At 38.3% G+C, this 19,876-nt stretch overlaps 1 protein-coding gene across 1 annotated transcript in view; it reads left to right on the forward strand.

The window, feature by feature from the left end:
* Nucleotides 1–18,643, forward strand: part of IMPG2 (interphotoreceptor matrix proteoglycan 2) — an 86,621-nt gene extending 67,978 nt beyond the window's left edge. The window contains exons 12-19 of the mRNA XM_059164294.1: nt 3,154–3,457; nt 4,391–5,679; nt 6,269–6,488; nt 8,652–8,862; nt 10,644–10,832; nt 12,405–12,606; nt 13,055–13,134; nt 15,791–18,643. Of these exons, the coding sequence (XP_059020277.1) occupies nt 3,154–3,457; nt 4,391–5,679; nt 6,269–6,488; nt 8,652–8,862; nt 10,644–10,832; nt 12,405–12,606; nt 13,055–13,134; nt 15,791–15,803 (2,508 nt within the window). The 3' untranslated portion in view covers nt 15,804–18,643. The remainder of the gene's footprint in view (nt 1–3,153; nt 3,458–4,390; nt 5,680–6,268; nt 6,489–8,651; nt 8,863–10,643; nt 10,833–12,404; nt 12,607–13,054; nt 13,135–15,790) is intronic.
* Nucleotides 18,644–19,876: the final 1,233 nt, after the last annotated feature.

Genomic DNA, 19,876 nt, shown 5'->3' on the forward strand with positions numbered 1-19,876 from the left:
TTTTCTGAGGTTTTGTCTTATTCTTTCATTTGGAACATATTTTTCTGTCTCCTCATTTTAATTGATTCTGTGTTTGTTTCTGTGTATTAGACAAAACAGCTACCTCTGTTGTAGGAGTCTTGGGGTAGTGGTATTATGTAGGGGATGACCCATGGGGGTCAGAAACACAGCCCCCTTCTGGCCACTAGAACCAGGGGCTCCCTGAGTTTCCCCTGTGGGGGCTGTGTGCATCCTCTGACTGTGGTGTGGCTGAGCTGTGGTGGAGTGGTTGGGTGGGGTTCTTGCCTAGCCTGTCTGTGATATATTTTTGGCAGGAGCTGGGAGCTGGGGAGGATGTGGCACTTGTTTGGCTGGCTAAGACTTGACTGTGACATGGGGTGTGGGGTGGTGATGGCCTGGCTGGTTGTGATGTGCTGTGATGTGGGTTGGGAGTCCTACATGTGCTAGGAGGTTGGAGGGTGATTGCCAAAATGGCACTTATCTGCACCAGTGTTAGTAAGGTACAGTGGGATTGCAAAAATTGTACCTGCCAGTGCTTCTGTCTTTAGAGAAAGCCCTAACAGGTTCCTTTCTTTTTGGCATTTGCTTTAGGATTAGTGTGTCTCCTTCACATATGGTCTAGGCACTTTTCAAACTTCTGCTTTTAATACCATAAAATCTGGTAATTCCAATACTGGGTATTTACTCAAAGAAAATGAAAATACTAATTCAAAAAGATAATTCACCCCCACGTTTATAGAAGCATTATTTCCAATAGCCAAGATATGGAGCAATCTAAGTGTCCATCAAAAGATGAATAAATAAGATGTGGTATGTGTATATATATGCCATGGAATGTTATTCAGCCATAACAAGAATGAGCTCTTGCCATTTGCAATAACTTGGTTGGACCTAGAAGGTATTATGCTAAGTGAAGTAAGTTATACAGAGAAAGACAACTACCATATGATTTCACTTTATGTGGAATCTAAATGCACACATATACGCATATGTAAAAGAACAAATAAACAAAAAACAGAAACAGACTCATAAATACAGAGAACAAATTGGTGGTTATCAGAGAGAGGATGGTAGGGCTACAGGTGGTTATCAGAGAGAAGGAAGTCTTCCAGCTATGGGATGAGTAAGTCATGAGGATGAATGCACAGTATAGGGAATATGGTCAATGATATCTTAATAGTATTGTATGGTGACAGATTGTAGCTATATTTGTGGTAAACATAGCATAATGTATAGAATTGTAGAATCACTATTTTTTATACTAAAACTAATATAACATTGTTAACTATATTTTACTTAAAAAATATTAAAAGTTCCCTCTGAAACAAACAAACAAACAAACAAACAAACATATTGCTGCTTTTGCACTGGGTCCTGGGGCAAGCAGGTCTGTTAGTGAATCCTTAAGGGCAGGTTCTCCATTCCCTACAGTTCTGGACATAATCCCTGATGGTTTTATGTTTTGGGGGCTGGTCTCTTAGGTGCAGGACCCAAGAGTTGGGGTGCCTAATGTGGGGTGTAAACTCCTTGCTCCTTGGGGGGGAAGTTCCATATTTTTAAGATTTCATTCTGATTGTGGATTGTAACTCTTTGGGTGGGGTTTTTAGTGAGAGCGTATCTCTGCCTCTCCTACCAAACTCAGTGTGGCTCTTTTTTGTTGTGGAGATGCTGTTCATCTACTTTTTAGGATTTTTTCAGAGAAAATTATTCCATATGTAATTGTAGATTTGTTGTGTCCATAGGAGGAAGTGTGTTCAGTATCTTCCTATGCCAACGTCTTGGACCCAACACCAGGAAATTTCTTATAGGGTCTACCTGATAGAAAATATAACAATTCAGCAACTAAAGAAGTATTTTAGAGACCCAGCATGTAATACTATCAGCAGAACATGATCAGCCCGTATCCTCTATGGGAGTATTTTTAAAGTACCACGTCTGGGTCCTATCCACAAGCAATTAAGTTAGGATCTCTGGGGTGTGAGGCTTGGACATTGGGTTTTTTAAAAGCTTTTATGTTATTTTAATGCTATTTAGAATAAAGAATGATTCTTCTTTTCTATTTTCCTTTTTTAGTTTTTTTTTTTTTTTTTTTTTAAAGATTTTATTTATTTATTTGACAGAGAGAAATCACAAGCAGGCAGAGAGGCAGGCAGAGAGAGAGGAGGAAGCAGGCTCCCTGCTGAGCAGAGAGCCCGATGCGGGCCTCGATCCCAGGACCCTGAGATCATGACCTGAGCCGAAGGCAGCGGCCTAACCCACTGAGCCACCCAGGCGCCCCTTTTTTAGTTTTCACCCAGGAAATATTTTATGAATTTCTTCTTTACATATGGCACTTTTTATTTTTTGTTGTTTATAACTCAGCATAGATTGAAGTATAAAAATTATCACCAAATGCCATGGCCATTTTACCTATTAGTATCACCACTCAACTTTTTTGTTTAGATTTGTCTTTATATGGTTACATAATTAGCATGTTCGAGGATTGTGTTTCTGTCTACTTTTCTATTCCTCAAGTTAAATTTTAAGGTAAGATTAGTACTCTATTACCATATTAATAAAAAGTCACTAGAAAGAGAAAGTTGTATTTTGTAAGTGGGATACCATTTCATAGATATTGCCATTCTTTTGAGGTACAGATCACATTTTGATGTGGTGACATTTCTTACCAAAATGAAAAACCTTACATAGTTAAATACCTTTTGGAATGATTAATAAAATTGCTAACTGTTCTTTCCTGCTGTGGGAAATGTGCTTAGGTCTTTGACATCAAATTATAGATATTAGTAATTATGTAGAGTATTTAAGCTAAAAAGACAGAAAAAGGGACATCTAAAGCAGAGAAATAATATTTTTTCCACAAACTTACTTTGGAATCTTTTGAATATATTATCTCATCTCTCCCCAATTTACAGATGTGATTCAAGAGGTTCATGTCTTTTTTCTAGATTTCTAAACTAGTATGTGGGTTGAATAAGGGTTTGATGATAGCTCTGTTTGATTCTAGAGGCCATGTTCCCATCCTCCTCCCCAACAATATTACATTGTCTCTGTGTCCTTAGAAAATCTGGGAATGTGTATACATAGGTGATATTTGAAATCATTTTTATATGTTTCTTTTATCTATGATATGATTTAGCCTTTTTTTCCCCCCAGGATAATACCCTTCAAGCTGAATGGCCCTCAGCAGATGAAACTACCACCAGCAGTATTTCACCACTTGATTTCAGCTCTGGTCCTCCCTCAACCACTGGCAGGGAACTCTGGTCAGAGAGCCCTTTGGGTGATTTAGTGTCTACACCCAAATTAGCCTTTCCCTCGAAGGTGGGCCTCAGTTCTTCCCCAGAGGTTTTAGACGTTAGCAGCTTGACTCTTCATTCTGTCACCCCAGCAGTGTTTCAGACTGGCTTGCCTGTGGTTTCTAACGAAAGGACTTCTGGATCTCACCTACTAGAAGATGGTAAGGGATTCTAATTACTTTTCACAGTTTTATACTTTATTATATCAGATGACAGGGTTTTGAAGAGAGAAAGAGACTAAGGTTAATAGAAAAACATAGTAGCATCTATTAGGAGGAAATGGCTTGGGGAAGTCATATGAGAGAGGGACTGGTCAGATTTAATTGGTTGGAATGGAGACTCCAAATAGGTAAATAATAAGAAATGAACTTGGTGGGCTGGGATGGCTATCAATTAATAGATATTTTGAACATCTTATTAAAGGATACATAATTTAATTAGATTACTATTAAAGAACTACTTTACTTGAATAGTGTAAGGTAAATGAATAAAATCAAAGAAGATTATTATAGTAGCTTTTAGTAAGGGAGAACTGAACTAGGGTAGCTACAGCAGAGACTAAGAAATGAAAATCAAGTGGGTAATTTAAATGTAGTGGAGGAAAAGAAAAATGTGACTTATGAATGGAGTATATAGTGAAAGAAGAAGTTGAACAAAGATATAAATAATGAGTTCAGGATTTTAAACATTGGGTGAATTTAGAAGTGACTGGACAATAAGGGAAATGGGAATTGAAAGACAAAATTTCCTAAGGGATTTTCTCCCTTAGTTTTTACTAGATTCAGTCGTTGTTGTCAGTATGGTAACCAGCAGTTCTTCATTTCCATGGAGTAAATACATCAAGTGTTTGAAGATGAATCAGTTCAATAGCTGAGATCTTGTTATACTCAGGGATGGGGGCTATATTCATGATGATTGTACCATATCACACAGACATAATGAGATCTTCTTGCTTGCTAATTTATCGGAGTAAAAATAAGCAACTGAATCTCCTAACTTAATGAGAAAAAACACAAGTAGCCAGCTTTATTAGGAGAACTGGGAATACATTTTGGCAACTCTGTAGATTAATTAATGGAAGATTTTATTTTTAGGATTAATCAAAGTTGAAGGGTCAGAAGATTTTCTTTCTGTTCAGCCACTGCCTTCAAGTCCATTCACTCAGCCAGTGCCAAAGGAAACAATACCATCTGTGGAAGATTCTGGAGTGTCTTTGACATCCTCACCATATCTGACTTCCTCTGTTACTTTAGATCTTCTTGCTAAAGAAGTAACTATATCTTCTGGTTTGGACTCTTTGGCCTCCAAAGACAAAGGCCAATTAGAAGTGAGCACTTTGATGCCAGACACATCCATAGAAAAAGAGTTTATATTTGAAAGTGGTTTAGGCTCAGGGTCTGGGCAAATGGTAGATCAGATTACTTGGCCATGGAATGAGACTTCATTAGAGAAGAGTTCTGAACCACCGTCTAAGTCATGGCTTGAAGATCAGGAGTCACTTTTGCCAACTGAGGTTATAGATGAGAAATTAGTTCTAGATGACAAAATAGATTCTACAGGACAAAGTATTGACTATTTAAAATATGGGCATTTTGATAAATCCACAAAATTTGCAGAGGAAGAACTCATTGGTGGGCCTACTGTGCCCATCTCTGCAGAAACTACAACTCAGTCTGCATCTCTAGTTCTCTCCAAACAAATATCAGAGGTACCTGACATTGATTATTACCCGGTTACCAAAGCACCTCTCCTACTGACATCTATAGCAATCTCTGCTTCTACTGATAAACCAGATCTACCGTTTCTAAAGGAGGATATGGAACAAACTACAGAGTCATCCAACCATGAATGGTTTGATAATGAGATTTCAGTAATGAAGCCAGACATGCAACAGTTGGGGACTGTATTGCCAGAATCAGATGTAGTTTGGGCAAGAACTTCTTCCTTAGGGAAATTGTTCAGAGACACGTTGGCAAGTACACCACAGACTACTGACAAGCTCTGGTTGAAATCTTCCATAACACAGTCTACCAAATTGTCTCCAACCACCAGCTCCACCCTGCTAGAGGATGAAGTAATTATGGGTGTTCAGGATATTTCATTAGAACTGGACCGGATAGGCACAGATTACTATCAGTCTGAGCTAATCCCAGAGGAAAATGGCAAGGTTGGTAGTTATGTGGAAATGTCTACAAATGTCCACTCCACAGAGAGGGCTATTGTGGCACAGCCCACGGAAGGAGGTGACTTGAGTCATACCCAGACTGCAGGAGCTTTGTTGGTTTTCTTTAGCCTCCGAGTGACAAACATGATGTTTTCAGAAGATCTGTTTAATAAAAACTCTTTGGAGTATAAAGCACTGGAACAAAGATTTTTGGAACTGGTAAGCACTAGAAGTGGAACTTGGGCATTAGTGAATAATCATTTATGAACTAACTCTCTTTTCCCTAAACACATAAGATCCAATGAAAGTGTGGTCTGCTGTGAACATTGATTTACAAATAGTGTCATGGCCTAGGGTAGGTAGAAAAACAATAAGTTAGATACTAAGAAATGGAAAACACCAACATGGCACAAGGGTGATGTAGAAACTTAGATACTGAAGATTGAATTCCATGAATTATGGAACTGAAACAAGCTTAAAAATTTTTTTTTTTCACATGTTACTGTAAGACCAGTATTTTGTACGTACTTTTGATACACTGTTGTGATTCTTTAGTGAAACAGAGAGAGTAAACTCTCTGGGTGTCTAAAACTGTCAGTTCCATTGGTTCCTAAATAGCACTGGGAAAATCTCTCACTCTCAAATAACTCAAAATTTATACTATTACGGATGAACAGTTTAAATAATGTAAATAGAATATAGTTTGGAAAAGTAGGGGAGGGGCTCATCCTTTTTTTTTGAGTGGGGGTTGGTATATTTTGAACAAAATGCAAAACCTTGTAAACTGACTACTTTTCTTGTATTGTAGCTGGTTCCCTATCTCCAGTCAAATCTCACAGGATTCCAGAATTTAGAAATCCTGAACTTTAGAAATGGCAGTATTGTTGTAAACAGCCGAATGAAGTTCATGAAGTCTGTCCCTCTTAATGTCAACAATGCTGTATACATGATTCTGGAAGACTTTTGCACCACTGCCTACCAGACCATGAACTTGGCTATTGATAAATTCTCCCTTGATGTAGAATCAGGTAATGGTATTGAATACTATTGTGGTTTCTAAGTGGAATCCAGTGATTATTCTTGTGTATTTTCCTTTATACTGAGTCAAGGTGAATTTATTACTTGAAGGGAAAAGGATACTATGTCAGGTAAAATATTCACATCTTGGTAATTATTAAATGATCTTTTCATAGGACATCAATATCATTCTTATTTTTTTTTAGAGAATATAATAGTAAATGTATTTTTATTTTTTAAAATTTTAATTTCTTCTTATTATGTTCAATTAGCCAACGTATAGTTTTTGGTCATTAGTTTTGCTTATTCTCTTTTTTAAAAGGTTGTTCACACACATTATCTTGTTTACCTCCCATTCCCTTTTCTACCTATTCTGTCTAGCGCTAACTCTCTCTTTTACTTATCCACTGGATCTGCTCTGGCTGCATCTCTAAAGTTGCCAAGCTCAAATGATTTTTGGCTTTCTTTCCTTCTATATTATTTTCCTAAGGTATTTTATCCATTTCCATTGTTGTAAGTCTTATATAAATGTCAATAATTCTTTTTTTTTTTGCAAAAAAGATTTTTTTACTTTTTAATTTTTATTTGCAAATCAGACTTATCTTCTGAGCTCCAGAATCAAAATATAACTATGTATTTGATGATCTCAGTTTAGATGTATCATCCTATGTATATTGAACCTAAGATATCCAAGAATGAGCTCTTGTTTTCCATATCTCTCCCTCTTTTAACTAAGTCTAATCCTTTAGTCAGCTTCACCATCTTGAGAAATGGAAGTCATGTCCATTGAGCTACTTAAATCAGAAACCTAGGAAGTCATTCTGATACCTGTTTCTATTACCCCCAAACTTATGTTGGTTCTGAATATTCTAAATATATCTCAAATCTGTGTACTTCTTTCTCCACTGCTGCTAGTCTAGGCCAATCATTCATCAGCCCACATTTGAACCAGTTTCCCTACTACTTCTCCCCTATCCCTTCTCCCAGATAGCAGCCAGGGTACTCTTTCTAAAACATCAGATTATTTCACTTTCCTGCTTGAAATATTTCAGTGGCTTCCTGGTTCAACAGCCACAAGGTCTGGTCCCTCTTTTCCTCCAGTATTATCTAGTGAAACTAACTTCTTGGCTAAAATCCTCATATTCAAGAAACTTTTTTTCTTTCTTTCTTTTTCTTTTTCTTTTTCTTTTTTTTTTTTTTTTTTTGCTTTAAAGCCTTTGTGCCAAGTATCTTTAATCTCCAGAATAGCAAGAAAATCAGCAATTCTTAAAACCATATTAGATTCTCTGGAAACAGACTATGCTATGCTATTTATTTATTTATTTATTTAGGCTAAACATCACGTGTTTCATCTAGATGAGCCTATGGATTTTTTCCACCTATTTCATCTGTCTTTTGTATCCTTGTCACTGTTTGCCATTCACAGGTTGCCATTCACCAGTGAACAGCATATAATGAAACCAAGTGGGATGAAAGACCCATCATGGTCAATGTCTTACATGATTTTTGATCACTTATTGTCCTAATTTTTTAAAATTTTTATTTTTATTCTCACCTAATCAAAGAAAAATAAAGGTACTGAAATCAAAATATTGTTAAGAATGGCCCGAGGAGGTCCAGGGCTGATATATTTTTCTAACATTGGCTTCCACAAATCTCAAATGTTCTTAGCTGCTCTTATTGGGTTATACACACTCCTGAGGCTCCTATCAATGTCTGGGCTTTGTCTCCTGTTCCATGTTCTCACTATGGGATAGGGCATTTAGCATCACATATAGAATAGAGGTAGCCTGTGGTAGGTTAGGGTTGGTGCAGATGAAGGGTATATGAAAACTGTGTTCAATTTAGATTGACAACTACATGGCATAGGTTTTAAAGTGTCCTCCTGCTCCCTTGATAAACAATGAAAAAGCTTACCCAGATCATTGAGTTTTATGCTTTGGCTCTGGATTTTTAGAGATATTTAACAACAGCTCATCAATCCAAGGATGAGTCAGAATTTTTTTGTGGTATTAGTGGTGATGGTGTATTTTAATGTTTCAGGAAGGGGGGTGTCCCTTGTTACTTTGGAGGGGGTTAGTGTTACTGGAGGGACTTCATGTACTCGTTCCTGTGTTTTGCCTTTTCTTGTTTCATTCGCTAGTGGGTTTTTTTTTTTTTTTTAAATGTTTTAGGTGATCAAGCCAACCTTTGCAAGTTTCAGGCATGCAATGAATTTTCTGAGTGTGTAGTCAACCCCTGGAGTGGAGAAGCAGAGTGTAGATGCTTCCCTGGGTACCTAAGTGTGGAAGAACTACCTTGTCAGAGTCTCTGTGATCTACAGCCTGACTTCTGCTTGAATGATGGAAAATGTGACATTATGCCTGGACATGGGGCCATTTGTCGGTATGTTGTAGTTAGAGATTTTGGTTTCCCAAGGTTATGGATACTTCCTCCATATAGATACTTCTTGGATGAAGAAGATGAGTCTACACCTATGATTTTAGGATAATCACAACAATATTTATTATAGAAGTTTTATCTAGGCAATAGATGGATGCCCTCTAGTTCTCATGTGGAGAGTGGGTCAATTAATAGGGCTCAATTATACCCAGATCGGTTGGTTATTTTATTTTTATACTTTTAAGATGCTGTAAGAAAAACATTATTTAAATGTGTCTTAATTAGAATACTTGAAGTAGTTGGAGACCTTTGTGTTGGTTCTTAGTGGTGATGATAAGGCAATTTATACTCAAATTAGGTTTAGGCTAAGATAATACTTTACACTGTGAAATTTTATTGTCTACTTGGATATTTTCTTTCTTTCTTTTTTTTTTTAAAGATTTTATTTATTTATTTGTCAGAGTGAGCATGGGCAGACAGAGTGGCAGGCAGAGGCAGACGGAGAAGCAAGCTCCCACTGAGCAAGGAGCACGATGTGGGACTTGATCCCAGGATGCTGGGATCATGACCTGAGCTGAAGGCAGTGGCTCAACCAACTGAGCCACCCAGGTGTCCCAACTTGGATATTTTCTTAATGCCTGTGGCTTTCTCTTGGTCCTACTGAATGTTTGAAAATAAAGAAAAGCAAGTATTTAAAGCCTTTGAAGTTGTAACAAATATATTTTAAGTAACTTAGGTCCATTTTTTAATAAGGCAGAACTACAGAAACTCCAGCAGACAGATGAACAGATTTGGGTAGCCTAGCCATTCTCCCCGGTCATTTTCCTTAAACAAATCAGCCTCTGAACCATACAACAACTAGTCACATGGTTGTAAAAGGAGAGAATGCTGAGAACGAGCAGGGAAACATGAATAAGAAGACAGTTTATGGATGTCAAGATGTGCAAATATTATAGATGCCAGACCCAGAGGATATAAGTGGGAATGATCCAGACTCTTCTGTTCAAAAAAGTACAAAGTTTAGCTAGAAAACTCAAAGGAAAAATAGTCTTTTTATTTTCAGAGATAATGGTGATTCCAGCACCGAGGTGAGCACTGTGAGGAGTTTGTGTCTGAGCCCTTGCTGTTCTCAGAATTTAAGACACGTTTGCACAAGTCTGGAGCCTGGGTGTTGCAGGCATCTCTGCAGTATGGTGAAAGAACACTAGGAGTTTAGAGACCTGGGTTCTAGACCCAGAGCTGTTGCTGACTAATTGTGTGATCTCAGTCACTTTCCTTTCTAGGTCTGTTTTTTGTTAAGTATAAGTAAGGAATTTAATTAGAACACTTTACATCTACCCAATCTTTTATTTAGTTATTTACAAATAGTCAGGGAGGACATACTGGGTCTGTACAAAGCACTATTCACAACCTTAAATTGTATGATCATTGAATCTATTATGTTCACTTCTTTTTAAAAAAATTTTTAAAAGATTTTATTTATTTATTTCTGGAGAGAGATCACAAGTAGGCAGAGTGGCAGGGAGAGGGAGAAGCAGGTTCCCCACTGAGCAGAAGGCCCACTGTGAGGTTCCATCCCAGGACCCTGGGATCATGACCTGAGCTGAAGGCAGATGCTTAACTGACTAAGCCACCCAGGCACCCCTTTTATGTTCACTTCTGTACTGAAGCTTCACTTGGTCAGCCTTTATTTTGTTACCTTTCCCCAGTCCCGCCAAAGGTTCTGCCATTGTCGTTTTCAACACAGTGATTCTGTTTTTGGACTTTGTCACTTGTCATTACAGATGCCGGGTGGGTGAGAATTGGTGGTACCGAGGTGAGCACTGTGAGGAGTTTGTGTCTGAGCCCTTGGTCATAGGCGTCACCATTGCCTCGGTGGTTGGGCTTGTCCTCGTCTCTTCTGCTTTTGTCTTCTTCTTTGTCAGGACTCTTCAGGCTCATTATGATAGGAGAGAAACAGAGAGGCCCATCAGGTAAATAAGATAAATTGCTCTCTAATGGAGTAAAATGTTCCTTTTAGTCATTTATTTTGTACTTCTTATATGCCAAATATTGGATAATGATCTGGGTGGAGGAGAGCTATAAAGTTGAATAAAAACATGGTCCCTGGCCTGAAAGGGTGTTAGATTAGAAACAAACATAAGCGCTGGTATGAATAAGATGAGGGATAAATTGCTTTTGCCTGAGAAGAGAGTCTTAGAAGTTTTAATGATAGTTATGATATTTAGCCAGAAATAAGAGTAGATATTTGCTCTGGGGGTGGCTAATTGAATGAGCATGAGCAAAGTCGCAGGAATCCATGAATCTCAAGGCACACTTAAGGAGTGGCATTGTTGAATGTGGCCAAAATGCCTCTTTCCTGGTGGGAAGTGGTTAGAAGGGTGATGGACATGAGGTGAGGCCCTTGTGTGAGGACCACATTTATTAGTTTGTTCCTTTTAGTTCATTCCAGTGGTAATTAGCCAGACTTCAATGTATTTATTATTTTTTAAAAAAGATGTATTTGTTTATTTGAGAGAGAGTGTGCAAGCACATGCATGACTGGGTAGAGGAGCAGAGGGAGAGAATCCTCAAGGAGACTCCCCACTGAGCACAGAGGCCATGATGGGGCTAGATCTCACCACCCATGAGATCATAACCTAAGCTGAAACCAAGAGTCAGAGACTCAATTGACTGAGCCACCCAGGCACCCCATAATTAGCCAGATTTTAAATCTGGCTAAGAGTCTGACAAGAACTGAAATCTGGTTCTCTGTTTAGTAGCTTCATTAATAGGAGAAATAAAACTTGCTCAACTTAGGAGGCTAGGGATTCAGAGACCTTTTAGTTGTTATGTGATTGAGATCCCCGCTTGTACTTTGCTTCTGTGTTTCTAGAGTCTATAAGGGCTACGCTTCAGGTTCGTTACCTTCCCTCGACCTCTGGCATGGCTAAGAAGTTGCCTCTCCTAAGTGCCTAGAGTACCCAGGAGGACATACTTCCATCATTGTTCTTAAACTTTTTACTGACTCACTTTGCATTAGAGTATAATCTCATTCAGGACAGAGTTCCACCAAAGTCTTCATGTCATCAGCATCTGTGATAACCCTAGGCACATAATCAATGCTGAGTACATATTTGTAGCTCTGAATTGAATTTCACTAAGGTCTCTCTACGTTTATTTTCTACCAATTCTCTGTGTGGTTACATGGTTACATACTGATTTTGATTTACATACTCAGGGAATGATGGAGCTGTATTCATTTAATGATATGCTATCTGTTGACAGACATATTTCCTCATTAATATTTATTAATAAACACTGTGGGGCAAATAAAGATGGATGATACGTGAAACAGTAATTCCTTAGGGCCCTTGCCATGTAGTTGGGGAGATGATAATGACAACACCTGATCTGGATATTTCTCATAGTCACATTCCTACATTTGTATCCAGTTCACCTCTTTTTCTTGCTCAACAGAAATCTTACCGCAGGTAAATAGTCTTCTAAGTAGTTGAGCGTCTGAAGAACCTGAACCAACCATCCTTTCCTTTTTGTGGTTCCAGCAGGCAACCTGACAGCCTCTCATCCATTGAAAATGCTGTGAAGTACAATCCTGTGTATGAAAGCCATGTGGCTGGACCCGAGCAGTATGAGGGACCCTATCCTCAGCACCCCTTCTCTAGTTTTGCAGGTGGAGAAATGATTGGTGGTCTGAGCAGGGAAGAAATCCAGCAAATGTATGAGACCAGTGGGCTTTCCAGCGAGGTAGGAAACTGCTTTTCTGTTGCTGCTCTGCTGGTGTGTGTGTGTGTGTGTGTGTGTGTGTGTGTGTGTGTGCATGCACACATGTGTGTGTATGCATGTACATGGGTTTCAGGAAAGGATGAAAAATATTTCATGATCAGTTTCTTTCCTCATGGTATCTTCCAGGTGATGTGGTATGCAGGGGATATATAATTCTGAGCCGTAACTCATTTCCCACCCAGTGGCTTCTTTTTGCATTATTAGCAAATGCTTTCTCTCTCCTCCCTCCCTTCCTTAGGAATATATCTCTGGGTTTTTAAGAGTGATTCCAGCAATATCCAAACCCCCATCTCTCTGAAAAGGCCATTCTTTCCTATAACTCTCCCCTGGATAGGCCAGAAAGCTAGAACTCCTAAAGTGCTGTTGAGGTTTTTCTAATGCAATGTATGGTCTTTTTTTCTTTTCTAAGGAAATTCAAGAAAGAATGAGAATTCTAGAACTGTATGCCAGTGATCCTGAGTTTGTAGCTTTCGTGAGAGAACATCAAATGTAAGCATCTGATATAGTCTTCTTCTCAGGTTCCTTGCAGGGTGCCTTCTAGTAGGGGCACCCGCGTGAGTACATAATTCTTGTCCACATGACGTGGGTTCCGGGGATAACCGATGTTTGTTGAGCTCTTTACAGTTCATATGCTTCCACACGGATTACTTCATTTATTCTTCATAATGGCTTTTTAAGTTGAACGTCTTGTATTTAAATTTTTAAAAAGATTTTATTGATTTATTTGAGAGAACAAGGAGGAGGCAGCGAGAGAGAGTGCATCTGAGGGTGGGGGAGGGCAGAGGGAGAAACAGACCCCCTGCTCAGCAGGGAGCCCGATGTGGGGCCGATCCCAGGACTTGGGGATCATGACCTGAGCTGAAGGCAGATGCTTAACCTACTAAGCCTCCTAGGCACCCCTGTATTTAATTTTACAAATGGGGAGAGGAAGCCTCGGAGAGATGAAGGGACTTAAGACCATAATGATAGCAAATGGCAGAGAAGATTTAAAACTAAGACACTGTTCTGGTCTAGAGATGCCTGGGCTGTTCATATTTTCTCTCTTGTTACCACAGATATCACATGTGATTTAATGCTATGCAGTATTTTTCATAGACAGTTTCTAAGAAAAGCATTTGAACAGCCATAAATCCTCACATATTTTGATGTATCTTTCCATTTCTGTCTTTGTAGACACTTGTCAGTATGCTTTGAATTACACAAATCTCATTAAGGTATACATTTTGTCCTTATAAAGTTCATCTTACATTTCCCTCTATCTCTTTCCATTTGCTTTTCTCAGAGTGCATTTTGGGCAAGTGTCTGTAATTATTTTTCTTTGTTCCCCAGGATCCATAACCAGCCCTAGGTTATAAAAATAAACTATCTTGTAAAGAGACCATTATAGACATTAGTTGAGTATAGTGGGTGAGATATAATTTGGCTTTGATTTTTGGTCCTGTTGCCCTCATAAAGGTACCTCCTTATGTATGGGTTCCACCGAGGCCAGATATCCTCATCTGGCTTTTAGAAGAGAAAAACCAGAGCAATTCATGCATGCTTACAGAAGAAATTGATGAAAGCTCATGATCACACAGAGCTCTGATGGGAGCCCCTGCCCCTATGCTCTGAATCCCTTCGTTCCAATAGGCAGCCCCTCACTCATGGTTCTGATTAACTGTAACCTAAGGGAACTGAAGAAGTTGCTCATTTATTTATTTTTTAATAAACATATAATGTATTTTTAGCCCCAGGGGTACAGGTCTGTGAATCACCAGGTTTACACACTTCATAGCACTCATCACAGCACACCTCACCAATGTCCATAACCCCACCACCCTCTCCTGACCCCCCACCTCCCAGCAACCCTCAGTTTGTTCTGCGAGATTAGGAGTCTCTTATGGTTTGTCTCCCTCCCAATCCCATCTTGTTTCATTTATTCTTTTCCTACTCTGCAAACCACCCATGTTGCATCTCCATGAAGAAGATGCTTATTAATTCCATGTACATGCTGGAGACTCCTTTAAAAATCTCTAAACATCTGAAAAAAATTTAAAAATAAATAAATAAAAATAAAATAAAAAAGAAATGCAAAAAAAAAAAAAAATCTCTGAACACTGACTTGGCCCCATTGTCAACCTTGCTGAATGCTGTTAGAGCAATATTACTGGGAGTCTACCTTTTTTTTTTTTTTTTTTAGATTTTATTTATTTATTTGACAGAGAGATCACAAGTAAGCAGAGAGGCAGGCAGAGAGAGAGGAAGGGAAGCAGGCTCCCTGCTGAGCAGAGAGCCCGATGCAGGACTTGATCCCAGGACCCTGAGATCAGGGCCTGAGCTGAAGGCAGTGGCCCAACCCACTGAGCCACCCAGGCGCCCCAGGAGTCTGCCTTTTAAAGACCAGGACTTCTACTCCTCCCTGAATCTCCAGCCAGCAGATGGCCTATTGCTCCATTTCAGTGGTATCCAATAGAAAGAACATGATTGATGTTGCCTAAGACTATTTTTAAGCTCTTTAGAGCCTTGAATGTGCTCCCTGAGTTAAAAACATATTTCATCTAGACTAGGACATCAAAAGAAAGGATTCAGGAGAGCCTAATTAGGGACACACAGATTAACTACATGCTACAGTTCCTTATGGTAACTATCTGCCATGGAAATAGAAATGAAAAAGAAAAAAAAAAAGAAATATACCAAAAAAAAAAAAAAAAAATCAATGTAACAAAGAAGATTTAAACAAAAAGATCCTGTGAAACAGAAGAAAACCCATGCAGACACTGTAACCTTAAGAGGGATGTTCACTGAGGGAAGACAGCATTGCAAAAATGTTAGGCCTGCCGTCCATATGACATTTTCAATTTCACGTAGTCTCAGCATCTACGAGTATCCCAAGAAAAAGTAGGCTTGATTTAGAATTCATAAAAGCTTGACAGCGTCTTCACAGAGTGGGGTTTCTTTTTGTTGTTGCTGTTTTTGTTTGTTTGTCTTATTTGTTTTTTAACTTGGCAAAGCCCAGGAAAACTTCCCTGCAAGGAAAGAAAATAGAAAGTATTAGTGATCTTAGGAACATAGTTTGGTGGTGTATTGTAACAAAAGTGCATTACAGGGCATTCTTGCTTTTTCCATTAATTGTTCTCTGTTTTTTGTTTTTGTTTTTTCATGGCAGGGAAGAGCTTTAACCAAAACTTCTATTTTGAAACTGATCAGAGGCCTAGAGAAGATGGAGATCCCTTGCTACCTCTGTCATATAATTAACCTGGATTTTAAACTCTGTTGGAAGAAGAAGAATTTTCTACTCAAAAAATTAAGTTTGGAGACCAATTTTTTTTCCAGCTTAAAATTTTAGAATATAGTAAGAAATATGGCAATTTTTATACCTACAAAGACCAAAAGTTTTATTTAAAGAAACTGAAAATGGTATGAGTTCTGGGAAGTATTCTACAAGGAAAATAATGACCCGAGAATTGGGGCTGGATTTGGGGTCTGCTTCTGAATCTCTGAAGGTGTGACTCAGAAACAGTGGTTCAGGTTTCCCTGGAGGAAAATAAGGCAAGACTCTTTCAGGAGAAGGCAGGGTTAGTAAGTGAATATTTGGTAGTATGTCTGTTATTGTTAGAATATTGTGGAATGAAAAGCCTTTGAATTAGTTTTATAAAGTTTGTAGTCAGACACTCATTTAAATAAAAAACATTAAGTATTTTTGGCAGTTAGACTGCTGAAGGAAAACCAACATTTTTGCGATAGTATAGAATTAGGCTTGTACTTTTTCTACCAGAGTTTTGAATTTCCTCAGCATGTGAATCAAGACCACATTATTGTTAAGTATGTCAGTATCCTATTTTTTTTTTTTTTTTGGTTGTCAAAGGCAATACATATGTATAGTGTTTAATGGGTTCCTGTTAGACTGCAGATGAATTTGATCATATGGACAGGGAGGAGTGGGCATTGGTCAAAGTCACAGCACTGTTAATATAGTTTGCTGATTGGTGGGTGGACTAAGTCGAACTAATGGGCTCCTTGGCTCTTCTTCTGCTATCTCATGTTGTCCTAGGCAAGTCCTGGATTTTTCTAGTTCCTGATATATTAATTGGGAAAGCAGCACTAACTACCTCACATAGTATAGGTTAGCTTGTTTACATTGCTTCTTCTTATGTAATAGTTTGTGTCTAAATTCATTCCTGCTTACATGAAACATGACAGGACTTTTACTGCAATTAAAATTTTTAAAATTATATAGGTAGGAAACATCCACATATTATATAAATCTTAATTGAAAATGGAAGTTTTCCTCTTTCTCTCTAGTAAATTTTCGAGTGGGTAGCTTTGGAGGGTGCAAGGAGAGGGCCAAATAATCTTCACTATTAATATCAAATTGCATATACAAATAGCTTATTATTGATATAGTTATTTTATGTTAGATGTCTTCATGTTTGCCAAAAATAATCTTGAACATTTTGATTTCTTTCTGATCAGATTTAACCAGATTAGACTGACTATAAGATAAAATACTTAATTCATGTATTTTTTTTCTTAACTTGATGATTGCCAATGTCACTCATTATGGAGATATCCAAAACTAAATCTCTGAGTACATGGCATAGTAAAACTATTGAAAGTCTAGAAGATATCCAGCTAGTTTGCAAAGTATGTATGTTGTGTGTTGGTATGAACGTTCCTGTATCTCGGTATTCCTTTTCATTCCCTACTCACTTAATGGATTTTCTACGAGTTCAGAGTAGACACAAGCCACTGCTTGGACATTTTCTACTGGACTCATTTGAAAGGAATTGATAATTAATTATCTTTAAAGCATTATAAATGTTAATGATATTTGCCACTACTAAATGCTTAATTTTATTTCTGAAACTTTCAAAGATTTCTGTTTAACCTTCTTGTGTTTCAAACTTTTTTCCTAAACTTATTTGTGTTAAATGAAAAGAAAATTTGTCTTTATCACACATTAACACTAGACTGCAACAGTTTGAATGTCTGCTTGCTGGCAGAGTTCTAGATGGGCATAAAAGGAGTCTGGGGCAAGTCACCACCTGGAACATAGGAGAAGCACAAATTAAAAGAGCTAAAGAAGATTGTTGTTTTCTAGAGGCTAAGCAGTAAAGTGGGAATTTGAGAATGCTGACATGTCTCTGGCTCTCCCTTTTATATGACCTTTTTGTGTAAGCACAAATCATTCAGCCCTACATGAATGTCTGCTTCACACCTATTAAATGGAAGAATAAGGGAACTCCTACATGTCAGGGATAATGACTTTGCCCTACTCTTGCTATAGCTGAACCACAGTGGGAAAGATCAGAGAATGCAGCTTCCAAGGTGACAATCCATAGGGCTAAAGGAGCTATTGCTCTAACGGGGCAGAGGACATTGAAAGAGCTTCTTTTTAAAAGAGCTTTCTCTGAGGCAATTTAATGGAATGTTCATTTAAAAGTATAAGGACTTGGGCGCCTGGGTGGCTCAGGTGGCTAAGTGACTGCCTTCAGCTCAGATCATGATCCTGGAGTCCCGGAATCGAGTCCCAGATGGGGCTCCCTGCTTGGCAGGGAGTCTGCTTCTCCCTCTGTCCCTCCCCCTTCTCATGCTCTCTCTCTCTCAAATAAATAAATAAAATCTTTTAAAAAAATCTTAAAAAGTATAAGGAATTAACTCTCCTTTGGGTTGTATAGTTTTGGGAACATACTCATTAACCTAGTAATAGAGTATTTAATAAAAATATCACCTTACTTGAAAACAATAAAATGCAGTTAGCACTAAAAGTATATGGTAAATAATTCACACTTTTTGGATTGATAAAGTGCTTTGGAGTATTGTACATATAGCCTTCATAACTGAGTGTACATTCACAATTACTGTTTTCATGGGTCTGGATGAAGGGGAATTTGTTTGATTAATAAGACTCAATTTCTACCATGGCAATGTTTAAGGATGTTTGTTCACATTTATGTGCCCTAAAGTCTCATTTAGTACTTAATAAAACAAGTATAGGGTTTACTTGATTTTATTCCTACTTCTTTGTTTTTTCTTCTCCAGTATCTAGTTATTATTATGGGTTGGCAGCTCCCCCTCCCCCTCCTCTTGGTTACCATAGAGTGATTATAATGTAGTTGAACAACCTGACTCTCTAGAAGCTTTTGTTTTTTTCCTCATTTGCTTAAGGTAGGGATGGAAAGAAAACCAATGGAGTTGGTTAAAGAAAGATTGCTGGGGGATGTAGCTAGTACCAGCTGTTCTGTAACTAGAGAAGGAATTGGTGACCTGTCTAAAAAGAACAGATAATACATAAATATGGTGTTAGCAGTCCAAATCAATCCTGCATGGGAAAGGCAGAAGGAAAATCAGCTACCACCAAAAGCAGCAGCATCAGAAACCTCAATTTTCAGTCTCTTTCTTTCCTACATTTTCATCTTCACTTTCTGGCAACAGGGCATGAGGAAGTTCTAAATCAATCTTGGAAAGAGGAAAGTGGTCTTAATTTGATTCCAAAGACTGAATTATAAAAACACAAATAGGGAGAAATGTGTCTAATAAAAATGCCCGTTAACTGATTAATTAGTGACCTAGTTTTAGTTACTAATTAGGAGAAACAGTGAGTAATAACTCTGTTTTTAATAAGCTTTGTTCAGGATAAGCCCTAGTCACTGTTAGCTCTTGGCCTTGTGATGCTGGTCAGCTTTCTAGGTCCTTCAGTATATATCCCAAATGAGCTAGTTCTTATTGGACTCTGTTCCATGAACTAAACTTTAAATTATCTTTTCACCAACATACACACATGTTTTGTGTCCCCCACTTAAAAAAAGAAAAGAGAGTGGGTTAAGCCGCTGCCTTCGGCTCAGGTCATGATCTCAGGGTCTTGGGATCGAGTCCCGCATCCGGCTCTCTGCTCAGCAGGGAGCCTGCTTCCTCCTCTCTCTCTCTGCCTGCCTCTCTGCGTACTTGTGATCTCTCTCTGTCAAATAAATAATAAAATCTTTAAAAAAAAAAGAGAGAGAAAAGAAAAAGATTTATTTATTTATTTATTTATTTATTTTAGAGGGCATGCTTGGGTGGGGTGGGGGGGCAGAAGGGAGGAGAGAGAGAGAGAATCTCAAGCCGATTTCTCACCAAGTGGGAATCCCAATGCAGGGTTCAATCTCATGACCCTGAGATCCTGACCTGAGCTAAAACTGAAAGATGAAAGCTCAACTGACTGAGCCACCCTGGTTCCCTGTGTCTTTCCCCTCTGCCCCAACCTCTCCCTTCT

Source organism: Mustela lutreola, chromosome 2 (assembly GCF_030435805.1).
Source record: "Mustela lutreola isolate mMusLut2 chromosome 2, mMusLut2.pri, whole genome shotgun sequence".
NCBI classification, from domain to species: Eukaryota; Metazoa; Chordata; class Mammalia; order Carnivora; family Mustelidae; genus Mustela; species Mustela lutreola.